This window comes from Corythoichthys intestinalis, chromosome 9, assembly GCF_030265065.1.
Source record: "Corythoichthys intestinalis isolate RoL2023-P3 chromosome 9, ASM3026506v1, whole genome shotgun sequence".
Classification (NCBI taxonomy): domain Eukaryota; kingdom Metazoa; phylum Chordata; class Actinopteri; order Syngnathiformes; family Syngnathidae; genus Corythoichthys; species Corythoichthys intestinalis.
Window position 1 is genome coordinate 27,538,755 of NC_080403.1, and position 23,542 is coordinate 27,562,296.

General features: G+C 38.8%; 1 protein-coding gene across 9 annotated transcripts in view; it reads right to left on the reverse strand.

Annotated features, from left to right (window-relative positions):
* Positions 1-23,542, reverse strand: part of cadpsa (Ca2+-dependent activator protein for secretion a) — a 162,693-nt gene that overhangs the window by 24,751 nt on the left and 114,400 nt on the right. For all 9 annotated transcript variants that reach the window (XM_057844977.1, XM_057844975.1, XM_057844974.1 and 6 more), the window contains 2 exons: positions 23,097-23,129; positions 21,697-21,804 (listed from right to left, as the gene is read on the reverse strand). In XM_057844977.1, coding sequence (XP_057700960.1) covers positions 21,697-21,804; positions 23,097-23,129 — 141 coding nt within the window. The remainder of the gene's footprint in view (positions 1-21,696; positions 21,805-23,096; positions 23,130-23,542) is intronic.

Consider the following 23,542-nt stretch of genomic DNA (forward strand, 5'->3'; position numbering starts at 1 on the left):
GTAGATATCTATTCATGTTTAAGGCTGTGGTAGACCACCTACACAAATAGGTAGTTTCTTTACAAATCACCTCGGTTTTTTTGTGTGTGTTGTTTATCCAATATTGATTATTATCATATCCTTCTTCTTAGTCCCTTTGAACATCTAACCTGAGTTTAATTTGAAATTTTTGGATTCACTTTTTTATTATGTTTGAGACCTAATGGAGCAATCAATCAAACCTGTTCAATTAAGCATAATACATGACCATGTCATTAACACTGCCTTTGCTGTGTTTACACCGTGATGTGGTTTGCTCGTGTGGACTTTTGTTAAGCTCCGGAAAATGGAAGATAAATAGCTGCGATGTTAAATCGACAATTGGCTGCCATACTTTTGTTAACCCTGAATCAAAACTGAAAGTTTACACATCTATTACCTTTCAAGTTGTTGTATTTAGATTGAAATGTTTTTTTTTTTGGGTTAGGGTTTAGGGTTAGAGTTAGGTTAGGTTAGGGTTTCAGTAGAAAATCAAGTTAACCCACGAACCACTGTCAATAAAGTGATTTTTTAAAATAAATAATAATTTTCCTATTGTTATCATTGTTAATATATCACTATTATAGGTGTTGTAGTATCAAGATTGATCAGATAGTGGTCAATATTTATTTTCTCATTGTTTCTTTTCTGTATAGACCAGGGTCTGGCTCTTTTAATCAGCTAGATTTTCATGACCCAAATGTGGAACCGGCTGGCTTGCCTGAAATTAACGAGTCGTGATCAGCTGACACGTTGATCTTGGTTGGACAAATCAAAAGTACAGTGCAATAGTATACTTCATTTCAGTGGTATAGGTGGTCTGCCTATTGCGTATTACGCGGATACGGGTAATAGAGCTCGCCTTCCGAGACTCACAGCTTTTTGGTGAGAGAGCTCATTTGCCTATGCTCAGCTAGCAGCAGGGCTGGACCCTCCCAACTAAATGCTAAGCGAATTAGGCAAGGTTCCTACTGCCGGTGTTAATGCACAAATCCGATTTTTTTTTTGTGTTTTTACGAATCGAGTTAGGCATTAACTTGACGGGCCACATTTTTCCAGAATGTTGCGGCAAGTTTGCCTGGCACGGCCAGACTGATCTCCCTGTTTTTCAAACACTGAGAGAATAGTCTGGGACCCAGCCCATTAACGGCCTCTCGAGCAAGTACAAAATCAATCGACAAATCAGATTAGTTTATTTGCGTGACGTGTTCTTAATGAGTAACGTCACTCTTCCGCGTCGGAATTCGCCTCCACAACAACACAGATGGCGAACAGGAGAGCCGAGAATATGTTCCAATCCACGGTAAAAATCAGTTTTAAATTACCAAAAACTAGGGCTGTCAAAATTATCGCGTTAACGGGCGGTAATTAATTTTTTAAATTAATCACATTAAAATATTTGACGCCATTAACGCACATGCCCCGCTCAGACAGATTTAAATGACAGTACAGTGAAATGCCCACTTGTTAATTGTGTTTTATGGAGTTTTGCTGCCCTCTGCTGGCGCTTGGGTGCGACTGATTTTATAGGCTTCAGCACCCATGAGCATTGTGTAAGTAATTATTGACATCAACAATGGCGGGCTACTAGTTTATTTTTTTATCAAAAAATTTACAAATTTTATTAAAACGAAAACATTAAGAGGGGTTTTAATATAAAATTTCTATAACTTGTACTAACATTTATCTTTAAGAACTACAAGTCTTTCTATCCATGGATCGCTTTAACAGAATGTTAATAATGTTAATGCCATCTTGTTGATTTATTGTTATAATAAACAAATACAATACTTATGTACTACATGTTGAATGTACAGTGGGGAGACTAAGTATATGATACACTGCCAATGGGAAAACCAATTGGCAGTGTCTCAAATACTTGTTCTCCCCACTGTATATATCCATCTTGTGTCTTATCTTTCCATTCCAACAATAATTTTCAGAAAAATATGGCATATTTTATAGATGGTTTGAATTGTGATTAATTGCGATTAATTACGATTAATTAATTTTTAAGCTGTAATTAACTCGATTAAAAATTTTAATCGTTTGACAGACCTACCAAAAACACATCGACACAAGTCATTGACAACAGTCTGTCTCGCGCTAGCCATGTTGAATAAACTCCGCTCTCCTCGTATGTTTACTTCGGCGCGCAAGTCCCTCGTCCCGCCCGTCGCTGATTGGTCCACTCCGCTGTCTGTTTGCTGTGGCTTGCCCCGCCCTGGAAATTTTATCCGCTTAATGGTGGCCAGACTCAATAGCTGGAACAGCGGTGAGTCTGGAGTACCAGGCTAGTGGCAAGTCTCCCAAATCGGAATTCATGCAGCAATTACGTCAGCAAAGAGCGAGAGCGGCACGCAAGACAGCAGCCATGTAGCTGTTCAGTTAGCGTTAGCGCCTAGCTTTTACTATGCGGTAGGCGGGCTAGACCACAGTCATTAAAAAATACAATGAAGAAAAGGATAAGACAGATAATGCTCGGTTTTTTACTGTGCGCCGGATGAGCAATGTTTCAGTATTGCTTACATGGCCGAGTCGGGGTAAACCGATGCACACACACACAGTGGGTAGGGTTATGTGTGCGTATTTGTTTTGATGCTTCTGCGTATGCGGGTCAGTTTGCTCAACGCGTGTCGGACTACGAATTAGTGCGCATGCTTAATACTTCAACAGGCTGAATGGACAAAGGCAGTTTGAACTGGCACGCCAAAAAATAGATATGACAAAAAAATCTGAATTGTGCATTAAGACCAGTTGTATGAACTCGCCTTAGAGAATTTCAAAATTTGTGGGGAAAATTAATCCACGAAAAAGAACTGTTGTACCTACAGTACCACACTCGCCATAATGTGCGTTAACAGTTAACTTGCAATGAGACTTTTGAACTGTAAAATGATCACCACTTTCAGGATAGTGGTTCTCATGTAATGGCTGCCCAGTGGCCCCACCTGTGTTAGCCATCATTAAACACACTTTATGGTTTTCACTTCCAGCTAATATGGGCAACGCCACACCATATTTCTATTGGCCACTGACCAATTTTTGCGTGCGAAACTCAAAAGTTTCTTTTTTTTTTAAAAGACATTTTGTGGTTATTAAGTCAGTGCAGGAGCAATGCAGGGCTGGGGTAGAGTCTCAGCTTTCGTGTGAGCAAAACCACACAGATCATAAAATTGTAACGTTCCAAGGAACGACGTTAGGTCTTTCATTGTTGCTTTTTCAAGATTTATTCCAATCATAACTTTGGTAATGCTCACTTGCAGTGCACAATCTTGCGCTCGTGCGTCGAGTGATGTGTTCCAGAACAACAAGGAAATAACAGCACTATGTACTGTATTGGTTTCGTGGAATCACATTTTTAAACGTGTGGGTTTTTTGGCTCTATTAGTCTGAAAGGTTCCTGAACACTTGGTATTTAAGGAGGCCTTTAAAAAAAAAAATAGAATAATGTTGAATTTACTATTTCAAGTCCTTGTCATTGACTCATTATCATAATCATTTAGGAAGTCATTGGTCATGCCAACGGAGAGAGACAGGGACAGACCGACAGAGAAAAAGAGAGTCCTGCTGAGACCCAGCTGTGTCTGCAATTAGCAGGAGGCATGGAATGATGATTGTGGATGCGCCAAAACTAATGTCAAGTGACATGTTTCCTGATGAATGTGAACCAAGTGCTGTTGATCACCAAAAGTAACATGACTTTTCCCTCACTGATAAACACCCAAAACTCATCCATATATGCACAAAAACACACACAATGGTACGCATCAGATTGAGGGAGTGGAAACTAAATCTGACTACAAGACATTATGCACTTTGCACAATGGGTTTGTCTAATCCTACCTGGTCTGCTTTTCAGAGCCCACCGCTGGCCTATTCTAGTCCAGCTCACAAGCTCAGCAGAGAGGCCCCATTGATGAAGACACTCAATTACCATAGTAACTCACACAGTAGGTAGGGAGACTCCCCCACACAGCTCACCCTTCAATCCCAGTCCCAGCAACAGCCCCACAATCCCCTTTTCCATCCAGCTGCATGCTCAACTTGTCACCCAACAGCAGGTCTAAGCTTAACCCCCAGAGAGCGCAAGGAGCTTTTCACACAAGGCTCTTGCACTGAATGATGTCATACTCCATTCCTCACATACATATGTTGATACATTTGAGAATGCAACTTTCCCCGTTTAATCCAAAATAGTACTGTAAGTAGTACGCAATTTGTCTTTCCAAACTTGGTTTATGTGCAAAAACGAAGTTTACGGATGTGCTCTCTCAGCCGTTTTGGACCAAAACCACATTCTTAATAATGTTTCAGCCAAAGATTTTTGGCCTTTAAAAATTTGGGGTGCCACTAATAATGATTTCCAATTCTAAGTGAGATATCAACCTGGGGATCCATTACTGCAATGTTTAATTGGTTTCACTAAAAGGCATCTTAGAAACAAATGAATAAATATAAAACATGCAATTGCGTTGAATGTATTTATTGGGAGCCCTCCGCATGTCTCGTTTAGGTCTATTATTTTTTTAAAGGCTCGTCTTTTAAATAATGCTATTTGTATCTGTTGAGATCTTTTTTATTTTGTGTTTTTAAATATTAAAACCCCAAATAGGAGCTGCTAAATGGCACATACAATTACTCTAACAGATGGTGCATACTGTTTACAGCAAGTGTCTGAGGATGCCGTGTTTTATGAGGGTTTTGATGGAAAGGGGCCAATGGTTTTTAATTGAGCAAATCCAAGTGCAAAATAAATTTTGATGTGATTTGAGGTGTTAGTGTGAGAAATAATATATTATTGATGAACAGAAAAAAAAATATCTTGGGGTTCGCTGGATTCCCCCTTAAATATTGGTTAATTGTACCTTATGAGGTTTAATCTTGGCCAGAGCTGTTTTGGTGAAACAAGCTTGGACCACTGTTTTCAGCGGTGTTGTTTCCTTATTTTGCCAGAACATCAAATTGCATCGAGGTCATATTTATCTTTCTGTTGATCTGAAGTGGATTTGATCTGAAGTGGATAGGAAGAGTTTGAAGGAACTCCTGTTTTTTGTTGTTCCATCCATTTTGTATTAACTGCAAACGTCAGTCAAAATGTTAGACACTGATTTGGAGCCAGGTGTTTCTTTTTGGGGGTACCAGTTTATGTTCCAACTGGGCAATAATATCGACCATCAGAACTGATTTTGGAATGGAGAATGATAGTAAAAAACAAGGCTCTGGAACACCTCTGTCCTTAAGATGGGTTTGTGCCTCAAGGCTGATCTATTTTAATTAGGAATTTACCAAAATTCTTGGCTGAAACAGAAAACCGAATATTGGAAACACATGGCCGACAACCGAAAGGCCGAATAATACACATGCATACAGTTCTTTTATTTATTTTTTTTAACAATTAAAAAAAACTGTTTTATTTCTTTGTTTTCCGATTAATGCCTTGGCCCTATCCCAAGGAAACTTTTTCAACATCTCAAAAGATTCTGCCACAGAAAGTGTCAGGATGCTGGGAGCGACTTTTTTTTTTTTTTTTTTCGTTTCTGTGAGCTTCTTATACTCGCTGTATTGTTCGGTGTGTTTGCCAGACAAGTGGCTGATTAAACATGAGGTGGAAAAATTCTTCTGCATTGTACCCCCTCGAGACACTTCAGCAGAACAGACTTTACAGACGCAGAGTTCGTACACCTTTTTCATTGCCAAATTCAAGCACTTATAAAAGACTTTCAAGACCAATTTTCCAGTACCTTTTTTTTTTTTTTTTTTAACGATCGGGGAAAATAAAATATGGTGCCTTCGCAAAAGCTTAAAATCTTCCAAAATGTTCTACGAGCCTGGAGGCTCAAGAAATTATGAAATTTAGCACTAAAAGTGCCAATTATGAAACCCCATGGGAGGGTGCGTTCCAAGTGGCAGTAGGCATTTTCTGGCAAACTCTCAATGTGTCCTTTATCAGAGGTGCTGGCGTCATCATAGAATTCTGTTCGGTGGACGGAAACACACACATCTTGGCCGATGAAACCTTGATAAATGCGCTTCCTTGGAAGATTAGGACACTCAAAAAATGGGTCTCATGCCTTTAATTGCTAAGCTAAATAAAATCTCAATGTATGTTTCAGTGGAACTGTAGTCCACAACAAAAACAAAAACCTATTCCTTTCTCGCCAAAACTAGTAAATCTCTTCACAAGGCTATTATAATCTTGCTTTCTCCCATGTTGGCTGTGAGCCAGTAGTGTTAGCGAGACAGCGTCAGCCAGTATGTTGCTTCTCCCCGTGTTTTGATGACAAGATGACTAACCCCGGAATCCCACTATTTTTGTGTGCGCTGCATGTGCGCTGTATTCAGCTCCGATGCGGACCGCCTGCGATGCCCAATGCCCACTGCATACGTCCCTCATGCGGTCCATACACCCACGGACTCGAGACGGGTATGCGCAAAACGGAGGAGACTGCATGATCAGATCAACGCAAAATTTATTATTGTGACTGTATTTTCAGAAAAAAAAAACACACATACAACGGAGCAAATAAGTATTTAGCCAACCACTAATAGTGCAAGTTCTCCCACTTGAAAATATTAGTGAGGCCTGTAATTGTCAACATGGGTAAACCTCAACCATGAGAGACAGAATGTGGAAAAAAGCCCAGAAAATCACATCGTTTGATTTTTAAACAATTTATTTGCAAATCATGGTGGAAAATAAGTATTTGGACAATACCAAAAGTTCATCTCAATACTTTGTTATGTACACTTTGTTGGCAATAACGGAGGCCAAACATTTTCTGTAACTCTTCACAAGCTTTTCACACCCTGTTGCTGGTATTTTGGCCCATTCCTCCATGCAGATCTCCTCTAGAGCAGTGATGTTTGGGGGCTGTCGTTGGGCAAAACGGACTTTCAACTCCCTCCTCACTCTGTGGCGTCAAAATGATAACAAGAACGGTGAGCAAAAATCCCAGAACCACACGGGGGGACCTAGTGAATGACCTACAGAGAGCTGGGACCGCAGTAACAAAGGCTACTATCAGTAACACAATGCGCCGCCAGGGACTCAAATCCTGCACTGCCAGACGTGTCCCCCTGCTGAAGCCAGTACACGTCCAAGCCCGTCTGCAGTTTGCTAGAGAGCATTTGGATGATCCAGAAGAGGACTGGGAGAATGTGTTATGGTCAGATGAAACCAAAAAAGAACTTTTTGGTAGATACCCTTAGTTCTGGTGTTTGGAGGAAAAATAATACTGAATTGCACCATACCCACTGTGAAGCATGGGGGTGGAAACATGCTTTGGGGCGTTTTTTTTCCGCAAAGGGACCAGGAAGACTGATCTGTGTAAAGGAAAGGCCATGTATTGAGAGATTTTGAGTGAAAATCTCCTTCCATCAGCAAGGGCATTGAAGATGAGACGTGGCTGGTTCTTTCAGGATGATAATGATCCCAAACACACAGCCAGGGCAACAAAGGAGTGGCTTCGTAAGAAGCATTTCAAGGTCCTGGAGTGGCCTAGCCAGTCTCCAGATCTCAACCCCATGGAAAATCTGTGGAGGGAGTTCAAAGTCCGTGTTGCCCAACGACAGCCCCAAAACATCACTGCTCTCAAGGAGATCTGCATGGAGGAATGGGCCAAAATACCAGCAACAGTGTGTGAAAAGCTTGTGAAGAGTTACTCCGTTATTGCCAACAGAGGATACATAACAAAGTATTAAGATGAACTTTTGGTATTGACCAAATACTTATTTTCCACCATGATTTGTAAATAAATTCTTTAAAAATCAAACAATGTGATTTTCTGTTTTTTTTTTTCTCCATATTCTGTCTCTCATGGTTGAGGTTTACCCATGTTGACAATTATAGGCCTCTCTAATATTTTCAAGTGGGAGAACTTGCACAATTATTGGTTGACTAAATACTTATTTGCCCCACTGTATATGGGCCAAAAATGCACAAAGGTATATAGTACAGTTTAGCTATAGTTACATTCCGTTCAACACACACAAAAGCACACAGTAACCCGCGGACGCACCCCCCCTACAAATCCACATACGCGCGCACACACACAAACAGTGTAGCACATGCAAATATTGAAACGAGCTTCAGTAAATCAGCACAGAAGTCCGGGTCACTTTTTACTGCTTTTTTTTTCTTCGCACTCATTGGTGATGTCAGTAACCCACCAATGGGAGCGTCGCGTTGTTGCATCAAACGCACTAATAGGAGGATTGCGCTGATGCGTTTATGCAGCGCTGACAGTGACTAGTGATACGACAATAGTTTTGAGAAATGTCATTTTCATGAGTCATTTTAAAAAAGCATATTTTAACATTTGGAGATACACAAGCTCTGTCCATCCCATGCAAATGACCTATATACATTTTGTGTAAATTTCAATCAAATATAAAAAAAAAATAGATGCATAATACTTTAATAAACATTATTTCCTTTTTAAGACCGGATATTGTTACTGTTCTATTGACTGCTTGGTGGGTGCTAAACGGCAGGGTTTTATCCGGCCACAGATTGACAGACCAGAAACAGACCTCGTCCGCATTTTAGTTTTAACGGACGTAGAGGCCGGACTCGGGCGGATCCGGATTGTAGCAGAACGGATCATGTGGACCACCTTGAATTGATTCCAATACAAACTTATTTGTTGGGTCGTTTGGAATGCAGTGCACACGGAGAAAGTGGAATCCCGGCGTAAGGTTCTTCACACTATTCTGTGGTAAACTTTCAGCCTTCAAAATCGAAAACCAATAATGCATTTTTAGCTATTTTCGGCCGATAGTTTTGGCGCTGAATTTTTGGTCACATCTTTAATTCTAATGCATTTTTTCAATATTTCCAAGAAACGTCAGTAAACATTGTGTCAGAAGCTTGTTTGTGGTTTCAAAAAGTTGATATTTTTAGAAAATACCTAATACATACTGTATTAATGGTTTTAATAGGTAATGGATTAGAAATGCTAAATTAGTTGGTATGGTGGTGTTTTTACTGAAGCACAGCACTAATACAACAACCACCAGCAAAGGTGCATTGACAAACATTGTGTTTCTAAGTTGAAGTCATATAAACATAATTATATGCTTGGTCATTTGCATGTGCCTTGGGACTTAGAAACTTTTGAAAACAAATGTGGACTTAAAAACTTTTGAAAACAAATGTGCAAAGAGTTACTTTAAACATGTAAATGTGTATATGTGTGGCCAGACAAGAGAGGTGCTGTTCATGGCAAATGAATGGACCGCAGCATCTTGTAATGGATGTTGTCATCTTCTGACTCTCTGTTTCTGTCCATTCAAGCAAGAGGATTGCTTGAGGAGGGTGAAGGAGCAGCAAGAGTAAAGCAGTAGGAGTAAGTTTTCCTTCATCAAGCCAACAAGTCTCAAACTGTTTTGATTGTGTTGAGCACACAAAAGACGAACTGCTGCTGACCATTGACCATAGTTTGAACGCTGCTGGCATGGCAACATGCTCAATGGAAATTTCAATTGGCAAGTCAGGTTAGAAAGTTATGCTGACGAACAGTACAGTGAAGGTACCAAATTTAAGTAACGGAGGAAAATAAATATTGATGTAAAATATCTAAAGAGCATTTGTATCTCTTTGTATTTGAAGTGCAGTGTTATCTCAGTAGACTTAAAAAAAAAAAAAAAACACCCAAAACATGCGGCAATTGGTTTGGAAGGCATAGCCACATGCGTGATTGTGGGTGGAGGAGGGTGTCTGTGGGCTATGTTGTGAGAAACTAAACAGTTGGAATTATGGTCAGCGACCAGTCATTGAGTAAACACACAATGAGCAACAGAAAAGCTCTGTGGTCGACAATAAAAAAGAAAAAAAAGCTGCCAGCTCCGGGCCCTGAGAAAAGTAAGCCATTCTCCTCACAAAGAGCCGCTTAGGGGTGGATTGAGGGAAGGGAAAAGAGGGCTAAAACACTTGTGGGCTCAGGGAACTCTATAGAGGGAGCGAAAATGGAATAAGCCAGCAAGCACTTGAGGGTCCCGCCGAGCACCTGAATGGGATAGAGGGGTGGAGTGCCAGAGGGGGTCTGGTGAAGGTGAATGGCCTTCTTTTTGGGTCCAATTTGTCTCTTTTCACCCCGCTCGCCCTGCTCCGACTCTGACAGATGTACAAAGAGGGAGCGGCGCTGGGCCACTCATCCACATACGCCCGTGAGCAGCTGTCACTTTTGTCAGGCAAGTTAATCAAACAAATGCCACCGTACCACCCTTTTTAACAAGGCAAAGGGGAAGAGAGGTGAAAGGAGAGATGTAAAAGGGTGATAGAGACCCCAGAGATAACATGTGGGTCCTTGATCAAGTAACCCCACCAGACCCCATCAATAAACCAGCATGGCCTGATAGAGGTGAAGTCTCCATTAAACTTATATTTCTTGTCTCTCAAGATCATGGCTTTCGTAACCTTAGCTGTTTCCTCCCAGCAACAGAGACCTGCGTATCTTCAGTCAGGATTTGTAGTCTCACAGAAACGAAAGAGGGAAACAAAATGCTCCCTCTTTGTAATTATTAAGACTCTAAGCTGCTTACAGACTTCATTAAACAGAAGCGAAACCTTTTTGTTCAAACAGTCACACACAGTCACTCCAACCTATCCCACTTGGCAAGGCATTTAAAACATTATGATCATTGGTGCGATTCATGGCTCAATTATTTACCCTCTAACCTCTGTGTTATGGGGTCTTCATCGTAACTTTAAAAAGCCTTTAGAAAACATAAATGCAGCAAGTTTATGTTTAGTTGCGCTATGCACTTTTTACATCGGACTTTTATTATATTTGAAAAGTCTGTGTTCATAATTCGCTGAATCTTAGAATATTGAATGAATTGTTCTAGATCTGTGAACCTTAAACAGTCCCGTTTATCACGGGTTATCTATATGTAACTTTTATTACGTCAGTTACGTCAGTGTTAGCAGGGAAGATGTTTCTCAAAAAGAGTTATATTTGTTATGTCTCTCCACTTCTGTTATAAATAAATCTTTCATTAAATGATCTTTCCTAATGGCTGAGAATACAGATTTTTCATCTTAATTCTCTTCCACAACACTTGTTTGCTTAACACACGTGTAGGCGTCACTAATACTGTAATTTCAAACTGTTCTAAGGCTGGAAAATATTGTTGTGACCTGAAAGCTTGCACGCTGAAGTGACCAAATTAGTTACAAGCGATTTACATTCCACACTTGGCTACATCCCTCTCACTATATGGTTTCATCTCAGGGGCCGTTTACATGGTGACTCTCCGAGAATACGAAAAATTTCAAATTTGCATTTGCATTTGCGTCTCCATTTGAACAATGTCGCAATTCCGCATGAAAACGATGTAGTATTCATGCCAGGCCCTAGGGGGCAGTGCAGATTTACAGGGCGACAGAGAATGATGCACTTTGACCTCACCAAGCTCCCTCAGCCCGGAAAAAAATATGCCCGTCCACTCGAAGCAATGTCATTTTTCTTTTCTTCAAAAAGGCACAAAAAGTGAAACATTCAACATATTTAATTTAAAAATATTATTAAAACAGTAAATTAAAGCCGACATTCCGCCATATTTGCTGTTTTTAATGTTTAGTAGCACGGCTGCGCACGCCCAATGTAACGTGTACGAGTGCTGACATTAGCGGTGCGGTCTCGCGCCGCAGGAGCATTTTGATATGCATGCCGAGGAAGCCCCCCTCAACCCCCCACAATCGGATTCTTCCACTTTGGAGGCAGGATTCAGAGTTTTTCGTCTTTGCCGACACCATATGCACGCGAGGCGAGTCCGCTACTCAGTCATTGTGTCTTTGTGTCGCAGAGTCGCCATGTAAACTGCCCCTCAGTGTACAATCTGTCCCAAAAGCCCACTGTGCCAACTCCAGCAAAAAAACTGACCCTTCCTGCCACTGCTCTTTGCATATGCGCTGACACAGCTCCCCAATTATCTACCCATTTCCTCAGTCTTTTCAACTTGGTCCAAAGCAACAGCACCTGAAAGGTGGAGCGTGTGTCCTTGTAATCCATGGGAAGGATCTCTAAATACTGTATATTCTCATTGCTAGTTTTAGCTAATATGGAAATCTTACAATCTTTGCTTGTATCGAATAAACAAGAAAAACAAACAAACAAAAAAACAAACCCAACACGAAATTTGGGTTAGGTTAAACAAAGTCAAGATCAGTCGGAGACCCCTGAAATTTGTCGCAGTCACTCTGAAAGCTTCTGCATTGGGATTGTTTAGCAAACATTTGTAATTAAACTATACAGTATTTCTTCAGTACTTACAAACTAAGACTCTTTATAAGATGAACTTTTTTTTTGTTAATCATTAAACATATACAGAGGTGGGTAGAGTAGCCAAAAATTGTCAAAATAATATTATTCAAGTAAAAGTTAAAGTAGTTATCCAAATCCAAATGTACTCAAGTACAACTAAAAAAATATTTGGTGAGAAGAATACTCAATTAATGAGTAACATTGTGATTAACTGTTTACAATAACCCATTACATAACCACATTAAGCCGAAGAAATACACACACACACACATACACCCAGAAAAAAATGAAGCATTATTCGTCCAAAGAGCATGAGTGCCCTCTAGTGGAGAAAATAGTTCATTGCTTGAATAGTCAATAGTTCCTTCATAGTTACAACTATGAAATTAAAAGGATCATATCTCTGTTTTTCCGTGGTCAATTGGTGCCAAATAATGAATGAGAGAGAGGTTAAAATCCACACTTTTGAGTCACGTTGCTGGCAGGGTTCCGTCTCAAATGCTTCATTATTTATGTTGCTTTAAAAACCCCACATGATTGAACAGGCTGGCGTGATTATAGAACGGCAAGCTTGAGTCTGATTGGCATAATGGAGTCATGTGATTTTTCTTGCGAAGTCTTAGTGGTGAAATTGGTAGAGCTACTCTTTGCATCGCTGACAGAAAAAAATCCAATATGAAGAATAAAGAGGAAAAATGTAACGACTCTTGGGCATCCCAAAGTAGCTGAGTAAGAGTAGCGTTTTTTTCCTCCACAAATCTACTCAAGTAAAAGTAAAAAGTATGGCTTGGCAAAACTACTCTTGGAAGTACATTTTTTTCAGAAAGTTAATCAAGCAAATGTAACGTCGTACATGTAACGCATTACTACCCACCTCTGAACATATTAAAGAACTAATTTAAGGCTGACATTTCTAATATATACGTGAATACAGTACGTTGAACATTAAAATTGACAAAAAAAAGTTTACATTGACTTGACTGGCTATGGGAATTAAGTTTGCGTGTTTCTTCAGCTCAGCATTGATTAAATTGTTCATTTGACGTGGCAGTGGGCCTATCAGGTCGTGACCGGATCTAGGAGGTGAAACATCCCGGACCGTCAAGTGGTATGACGGAAGCTTCATCGCCCACTTGTTTGTTGGAATTCCTTTTCCCCACTACATTTTAACCACACCCCCTTGCCACACACAAACATCCAGCCACCCATCACCCGCTGTGAGCAAACTACAGTGGTGGCAATGACAACAATCTCAAATCCTTCAATCTGTAGCTCAATCTGACCTCTGCCCTCACCCCACTCCGCCACAGCCATTCAGCAGTTGGTGAGCCGAGCGAGACGGGAGGAGCAGCTGCGATTAAAAAGCGGTTTAAAGTTCGTCACACAGAAGTGCAATTTCGCCACGCTTGTGAAGCTGATAACCGTCCAAGGTCAACGGAAATACTTCAAATCAATCAATGAGCCGTTCTCCTAATCCCCTCCGGGCAAAGGCAGATTAAGTATATAATTGACCTGTGTAATCCCTGTATCTGCAACTCAAGCCAAAGGGGGAGGCTTGGAGAAAGGGGGGTTGGCTTTAAGACGCTCAAGTTGTACAGCGCCAGCTCAGCCCTCCTCTTCCTTAACCCCATTTCCCTTCTTCCTCCTAACCTAGCTGGCTGCCCTATTACTTGCCTCTGTCGGGTGCAAATGGCATGTGGCAGGAAAATGTGGCGTATCAGCGCAAGTCTGGATTTGTCTCAAGCTAAAGACATGGCTTTTTTAATCAATGATCCCTGGCTGCCTTGCACTAAGTCCCCTCTCCAGTATCATTTAAGCACATCTGTTTTAATCTGGACCCCTTCAAACACTCTTTCAACAACTAAACCAAAGAGGGGAGGGGACAAAAGGACCAAATTAATTTTCTCTATTATTCAAACACATAAACAGTTTGCGTATAGTCACCGCTCTTGTTTGTTTGTATGTTGGCCAAGTTAGAATAAAAATAGGAAAATAAGCAATCTTTTTCCATTTTTGGGATCATTTTGTTAAAATTTTATAGACTCAGATTTATTGGTGAATGTTTATTTTAATTAAATGACATGAAAAACACATGACCCTACCATGAAAATGTTCCAGTTTCTGTCATTTTCGTAGCTGCTGTAATGCCATTAATAGTTGTAAAATACATACCTTTATACGCACCTTTACTACTAATCAACATGTCATTAAAATAGTTTCCGTATTTTTCAGACTATAAACGGCTACTTTTTTCTCGCCATTTCTCATTTCTTTATAAGGAAGCGGCTAATTTATGGATTTAATATTTACTTGTTAAAAATGATAAAAATGGATAATTAGACATATTTAAAAAGAATGGCTTTCCAAATTTTGCCATGACACAGCTTCACTAGCATCGATAAAGCTTGCCAGAAGCTCGTCAGACTTATCAAAAACTCAGGATTTTATAGATGAATATGGCTTCATCTGATACTATATGCTGCTACAAAAGAACAATGTTAAATGGATGGGCATCTGCTATTTGCTACAACAAGAGAACGTGATGCTATCGTTAATTAGGCATTTTCAACTGGCACTTTATTGCCACAGTATACTACAACAAATTTGCGATATAAGTGCTAGTGCTAGCTGTTAACCATTTGCAAGAGGATTTCATTCACTTCAAGTTTAGAAAGCAAGGTAAAGTGGATTATATTTCTTTGCAAATGTAGTGACCTGTTTTTTTAAAATTGTTTTTAAGCATTCGGACAACACGTGTTGGGGATGCTGATGCATGTTTATCTGGCTAATATATTTTTGATCAATCAAATATTTCTGTGTAACATCTATGTACATATCCAATATTAATATAAGGACACCTGCGGCTTAAAGTCAGGTATGGCATATAAGTATGTGGGTTTATTCTAAAATTTTGTGAACTTTGTTCGGTGCGGCCTGTAATCGGGTGCGCTTTATGGTCCAGAAATTACGGTGGTAAATTTTTAAATGCTGGTATCCATGCTTTTCTTCACCTATGGCCAGATACAAAAAGCGTGAGTTGCTTTTAAAGAAAATTACCAATGGCTCTCTTCTTGCCGGTGTAGAATTATTGGCCTGAGCAGGACAGAAAATGACTCATCAAAGCTGCACTTTCATGAAGGCAACACCTTTAAGGGGAAACTTTCTGAAAAACAGGTTTTCAGTTCATTTAAAGTTTCTTTTGTTTTTGTTCTGTGATTTTTCCAACATACAATGATAACCCAATGCAGTCAGATGTTAAAGGGTAAAATTCTGATAGCTGCATTTCTACAAGGGATTAACCATTCAAGTGTAATCATCATGCCACACCTGCCTTCAGTGGATTTTCACCGGGGCATGGAATAATAAAAACTCTCATGATTGGATTGCTGTATTGCCGGTAAGAGAGAAAAAGGTAGGAAAAACAAAACAAAACCTACAAATCTTATTTTAACATAGTAGTAGATTATTTATCCATAGAAATGGGCCAACTATCAGTTACATGTCTTGTTCCAATAAAACATAACCTCTTGTCTATGACAGATTATATGTGTTAGCACTTGTTAACAGAGTTAATCTCAGATTATGTTTAATTTCTTAAAACATCTTGGTTATTTAACCTCACCAGTATTAGACCACATATGGGCCTGTCTACTGTCACTGTATATATGAAATTGTGAGTGCTGACATATATTCTGAAATTAAGAGGTCCTAGTTAAATAATCTTCTTACTGGTATTATAAGGTCAAACGAGTGGTGTAATCTCAATTAAAATGAAATATGATTGTATTTTTCGGGGGCGAAACTAAGCCAAACATGCTTAATGAACCCTTGGTTTCCCTCAGGCAACTAACTAAATTGTATTGCATTCTTTTCAACTAGCTACAGTTGGACCAAGAAAAGATGCCAAGCTGCCCATCTCCAGATTGAGAATTGTGTTAGATGTTACACATTTGGTTGTTTTGAACACGATGTGGTGATATGATTTAAAATGAAATCCCTTCAAGTCTAATCAGAGAAAAATCGTGGTACCTGAAAAACAGTCTAGTCTTGTAGTATAAACTAAGGCCTGTTAAAAACATTTTAATGCTATAATCTTGTCAGTTGGCAGTAAAAAAATGTGCCAGGTCACAAAAATATTATCTATATTTTCAGAAATTTTGCGTAAGACAGATATAAAAAGGCAACAAATAAAATGTGCCGTAAAGTTAAAATGACAATCTTTCGGTAAATACAAACCCATCATATGCATTTTTTCTGCCAAGTGTGCTATGTGAAACAAAGGTAAACACTTGTTGATGGATGTATTCTAATTATAATGATTTTACAAATGCATATAAGCAGCATACAATAAGGTACTTTTTTGTTGTTGTTGTTGTTTTTTTTAAGATAAATTGGAATCTAAATACAATTTGACTACACCTTGTACAGACACCGTTTATAAAGAGATTTTCATCAAGGCTTAAAATCCCTTTAAAAACTTCCCTATTGGAGAACAACGACTGCGAGATTGGCATTTTAAGATTCAGGAATTTTGTTTTGGGTAGAGGGTTTAAGAGACTTGAGTAAAAACAAGAATAGAGTGACAAGAAAAGCACAACAGAGCAGCCAGAGACACCTTCATCGGGCTCTGTAATGCCGCAGGCGGAACTAATACAGCATGACAACAAAGAGAAGCTGTACTGACACTAATTCTGATGGAAAACCTCTCGTGAAGGAAAAACAGATACTGGGCAAAGCAAAGGGTCAAGAATCAGCAACAAGCAACACCGGACACCTCTGTCACATCCCACACCGAGGAAGACGATAGGAGACGGATTGCACCTGAAGGCCTCGCTTCTACGAAATGGCACAGACAGATAGTTGCAAACGTATGCGTGTCTCCACTGGTGCATCCCAAAAGACTTAACCATAAAGATGCACATTAATTCTTCTAGTCGGGTGCGTTATGCATCATAGGCTATAATTATATTATATATATTTGGGCTTCTAAATCGGACCTGATGGAATATGATTAGCTAAAATCCGTGATCGGACACTTAATCTCATACCCAACTGCAAGAATATGTGTCTAGCTTTCGGTAAAAAATATCACATTTAAAATAAAATGAAATCCCTTAAAATTTATAATTTCAGTAAGACATAAAGGCTTATTGTGAGACAAAAGTTTTCATTTGTTCTATTGGTAGATATAGAATAGAATAGAATAGAATAGAATAGAAAGTCTTTATTGTCATTGGACAAAATACGAGATTAAAAGCTTCGACATAACGTGCACCACATAAAACAAAAGTACAACAAGGCTGATGTAAAAAAAAACACGTTACACTGTACATAGATTGGGAATAAAGTGAATAAGTGACCAACAGCAAGTGGTGGTATAGTGGTAAAATAACTGTTTATGTTTCCTAGTTATCAGCAAAATGTTAGTTGCTCAAAAGAAATATACACATTTTGAAGTGGAATTTTTTTTTCCAGCGCAGTGGGGCAACGTGTTAACCAGTTGTCCTCTACGCCACACCATCAAACAGTATGTGAAAGTTGACATTCAAAAAACTAGACAAGGATGAATATCCTTATTATGGTAAAAGTTCATTATACTAAAACATTGAACTACACAACACATTCTGAGGAACTCATCCCACACATTGTCATTACCGAAATGGGAGAAATGTAACTGCACTGTATTTATTTACTATTTTTTGCTGTTGTTGTTGTTGTTGTTTTTTTTAACAACATGCATGTACACATATATTATGATTTGGATTTTTTTTTTTAACCACAGGATGCGTTTATTTAATTGCATTTGTTATCAGATTTAATTCATTTTGCCATGTTCTTTAGAAAATATAAAATGTATTTTATGAAGAATAAAAAAAGGTACTGAAACATTGGGAAAGGGCCAAATTGGGGGTCTCAGAGCAGAACTTCAAGTCACCTGAGTGTTTTCCGTCATATACCGGTACATATATTTTCTTTTAAAGCTAAAAAAATGGGGGAATAAATTTTATTTTATAGATAGGATTTTAAATAATCAAATTAATAATCTTGGATGAAGATCCTACATATTCGTGAGGGTAACGGTTATGAATTGGATACATTTTATCTTTTTCCGTTTGTTCAAGTTGAATTTCAAATTATTAGTTTCTGCTGGTCAGTGGTCAATGCTGCAATTTCAAATTGGCAGATGTCCTTTTTAAAAATAAATAAACATTTTGCCCATTCAAATACCCCAGGCAAACATTACAAGAATAACAAAAGGTTCAATCAATGATTTGTTTTTATGCTGATTTGGATTATCTGAAAACAGCTCTGTCTGAGCTTGGGATAATGCAAGTTCCAAAATATCCAAGAAGATATAAACACACCATTGACTTATTCAAAACCAGATAAGTTCAGCAATGACTCAATTGTGACTTAGAATCTTAGTTGAAGTAAACATGTTTGTGTGATCCTTTTTAATAGGATGCCAAAGAATAGTACGAGATTAACCCCTCTACCGCCCCCATTCTACTTTAAACACACGCATGCACGTGCAAAGTAGCATACTGGTTTCAGATTGCGAAATTCTGATTCATTCCTTGTCATTTGTCGTGGGCTGTGAAGACACAGCCACAAATGTATTGAGTCCCCAGAGTTCACACCAAAGATAGCTGTTAGAGATAAAACATTACACATTAAATTAACAGTCAATCATAATATTTAAAAAAAAAAAAAAAAAAAAAACACTTTCTTTCTCTGAATGTTTTTTTTTTTAATGGGATGGAGATCTTCCCTCAGACTCTCTTATAGCTGGCACAGTGAGTGCAGTCCGGGGTAGTTTTGTCACGTCTGGTGCTCTCAATTGTGAAATTCTTTTCACCCTAACAGATGAAAATCTGACTGGGAGTTTTGCATTTATTTTCCAGTATTTGTGCACCGTAGGGTAACATTAAATAAGCCTTAGTCTTGCAATGTCAAAGAACCTAGAATAGACAACACTATGTTAACCTGTGTATGTCTCTTGTATGACCCATTCAGTGTGGCAGCCAAAGCCATTACAAATGAGTCTCTTAACCTTAGAGTGAAAGCAGAATCTGATCTGCTTGACCTCATGTTTTAACTGTGGTCACAAAACTCAGAACTAAAATGACAACAATGTGATCATTTTGATTCTATGTTTAAAATTTATTTTTTACTTGACTCCTCTGGCTGATTGTCTCCGACTACACATATGCATAGATGCATACACTGTATGCAAATAAGACAGTTTTAAAGATAAAAGAGCATCAGTTCTGGCCATACATATTGTTTATCTTGATGTAATTTGAAAACAATTTTGTTTAGACCAAACTTTTTTTCCACACAGCTTTTTAAATTTTGACTCACTTGTCTCATACTAAAAACAAGATATGAGCAATATGTCATTATACCTGTAATCCACCCACACTCAAAAAACATGGACCAAGTAAGGCATAAATGGGACAAAAAGATCAGTAAAAAGGCCCTCAGATTAGGCAAAGAACTGCAACTCATCCAGATGCAGGGATTATTTCAATACATTTAAAAGGGGGAGCAATCCTTCATTTGGAGACATTGTACGCTGTTTTTGTGTTACTTGAAACCAGCTTATGTATTTAAAGCAAACAGTGTCATATGGCTGAGTTGCAGGTTGATTAAACTATGAGTGATTTGCTTTTCCCCAACTAGAGGAAAGATGATCAAGCATTACAACAGTCAGTTTGACAAAATCACTGATTAGGTAGCATGAGAGCACAATATTGATACAGAGGAATTACAGTGGTATGAAAAAGTATCTGAACCTTTTGGAATTTCTCACATTTCTGCATATAATCACCATCAAATGTGATCTGATCTTTGTCAAAATCACAGATGAAAAAAACTGCTTTAACTAAAACCACCAAAACAGTTATAAGTTTTCATATTTTAATGAGGATAGTATGCAAACAATGACAGAAGGGAGAAAATAAGTAAGTGAACCATCACATTTAATATTTTGTGGCCCCCTTTGGCAGCAATAAATTTAACCAGACGCTTCCTGTAGCTGCAGATCGGTCTGGAACATCGATCAGGACTAATCTTGGCCCATTCTTCTCGACAAAACTGCTGTAGTTCAGTCAGATTCCTGGGATGTCTGGCATGAATCCCTGTCTTTAGGTCATGCCACAGTATCTCAATGGGGTACAAGTCTGGACTTTGACTTGGCCACTCCAGAACGTTTATTTTGTTCTCCTGAAACCATTCTGATGTTCATTTACTTCTGTGTTTTTGTGTGTGATGTGTTGTTGCTGCATCCATCCTCTTTTTGGCTTCAACTGTCTGACAGACGGTCTCAGGTTTTCCTGCAAAACACCCTGATGAACTTTTGAATTAATTCTTCCATAAATGACTGCAAGTAGTCCAGGCCCTGAAGGAGCAAAACAGCCCCAAACCATGATGCTCCCTCCACCACGCTTCACGGTGGGGATGAGGTGTTGATGTTGGTGAGCGATTCCATTTTTTCCTCCACACATGACGTTGTGTGTTACTCCTAAACAATTCAACTTTGGTTTCATCAGTCCACAAAATATTTTGTCAAAACTTTTGTGAAGTGTCCAAGTGCCTTTGTTGCGAACATTAAACGAGCAACAATGTTTTATTAGAAAGCAGTGGCTTCCTCCGTGGAGTCCTCTCATGAACACCATTCTTGGCCATAGTTTTAGATATAATTGGTGTGTGCAAAGAGATATTGGACTGTGCCAGGGATTTCTGTAAGTCTTTAGCACACACGCTAGGGTTCTTTAACTCTGAGTATTCTGCACTGAACTCTTGGCGTCATCTTTGGTGGACGGCCACTCCTTGGAAGAGAAGCAACAGCCAACCAAAACTCTCTCCATTTGTAGACAACTTCTCTGACCGTTGATTGATGAACATCCAGACTTTTAGAGATGGTTTTGTATCCTTTCACAGCTTTATATAAATCAACAATCCTTGATCGCAGGTCTTCGGACAGCTGTTTTGACCGAGCCATGATGCACATCAGACAATGCTTCTCATCAAGACATTTCCTACCAGATGTGTGTTTTATAGTAGACAGAGCAGCTTTAAACCACTCATCAGTGATTGGGCACACACCTGACTTAAAATGTTTGGTAAAAATTGGTTTCAATTGCTCTTTAAGTCTTCTTAGGCAGAGGGTTCACTTATTTTCCACCTTCTGTCATTGTTTGCATGCTTTCCTCATTAAAATATGAAATTCTATAAATGTTTGGGTGGTTGTAGTTCAAGAAGACACTGTATTTTCATCTGTATGATTTTGACAAAGATCAAATCACATTTAATGGTGATTTTATGCAGAAATGTGAGAAATTCCAAAAGGTTCAGATGCTTTTTCATACCACTGTAAATAGCGAAAGGAGAATTGATGACTTACGTCAAACAATCTTTCGACGTACACTTCCTCATTAACTTTCTCCCGCAGCATGTCTTGGGAGTGTCGAACAAAAGTCACATAACCGTCTGCCACATCCATTCCCGGCTTCTGAAAAAGGTGGAAAAAAGAGGTCATACTCATGGCAGGAAATACATTCAGCTATGATGAAAAATGGTATAAAATAACATAACTCAATTCCAAAACTCGTCATTTCATCTCATAATTTATCAAATTATTCATTAATATAAAAATTGTTTGGGTCTGAGAACTGACACTTGTGGTACTCCATAATTGATGTGACATATTATAATCCATATTAATAATCAAATTATCGGGTTACTTGTGAAGGCGATATCAATGGATAGAATAGTTTTGTTCTAAAATTTCTCTTGAATATTATGATTTTACAGCAACAAATAAAGGAGCTTATATCTAGGTGCCATGGGAGCAGTCATGTTCTTCAGTCAGTTGTTGTTGGAGAGTACGGAATGGCTGCCAACCAACCATGTGCAAAATAAACTGGGCCAAACCAATTTGGTTTACCAGTGAGAGCAGACTGTGAGGGGACCCGCCATTTTGATATCTAAAATATTCATTGAGGACAATACAGGATGTGAGTGTCAACATAACACTATCTCAAAAGCATATTTTGCCTATCAAATCTTTTGTTTAAATTTACATGAATTATTTTTTTTTCTTTTCAAAAGAAACTAGCCATCACACAAGCAAAAACAACAACCACAATCACTTGTTGTTTCTAACCTCAATTAACACATTTGCAACGATGTGTCATGATGTGTAAATGTACGTCTTTTTTTAACTGTTAAATTCTGGATTGTTATATTATGAACACAATTAGCAGGCTGGACTGGGAATTGCGACCCTTGCCAGCATAAGCAGTGCCTCTTCACATTCCTTGACAAGGCATTAATTTGAAATTTGTCATGTTGCACGGCCGGAGTGTTGGCACCTAACACAGCTCAAACCCACTACCAAATGTGCACCACCATCACTGCCACGGTGACAGCAGAATGGGTATGTGTTGTACCACGGGAGGCCACAATGTATACTGCACAAGGCTGTCAGTGTCTGGCCACATGCATTTGAAACAGAAAACATAAAAACATAACCCCATTTGGATTGTGGTTCTAAAACTGAAAGCCTTGACCAGTATTTGCACAAGGAACATTAAAAAAAAAAAAAAAAACCTGTACCACAATTGGACAACAATGAATCTATCACCATCAAAAACACCTTTTTTCACACGTCTCATACAAATATTTTTAGATGTTTATGGTAGGAAAAAACAAACAATGACTTTAATTTGGGTTTCAAACTTTCATTGTTTGTCCATTGTGTACAAAGTCAAAAGAATGGGCTGAATTGTAACTTTCACTTACAGGTACATCCACATATTTTGAGGCAGCTTTCACCTTGTAATAAAAGAGAGAAATATGAATTAGAGTACAACCTGAAGCTACATAACTTTTAATGACTAATAAATTCAACTATACACAAAAGATTACAGTTGAATGCCTATTGTTAATCTGTAACTAAATTTAAATGTGTTTATGCTAAGCCTGTCGCAATACGCAATAATTCAATTTAACGCACGGTAAATGAAAACGAAGGCGGTAATTTTCCCGCTGCGATTTATCGCCTGTGCGGTGGACGTGCTGTTAAAAGTTCGGCTTCCTTGTTATCAACAGCACAATATGCTGTGACGAGGATTCACCCTGTTTTGTTGACTTCTGGGTATGTTCGTTTTTATACATTTGAGTTTGCGTGACCATCATTCAATGGGGAGAGGCGGGGTCGAGGGCACTGACGGCGTACAGCAACGAGC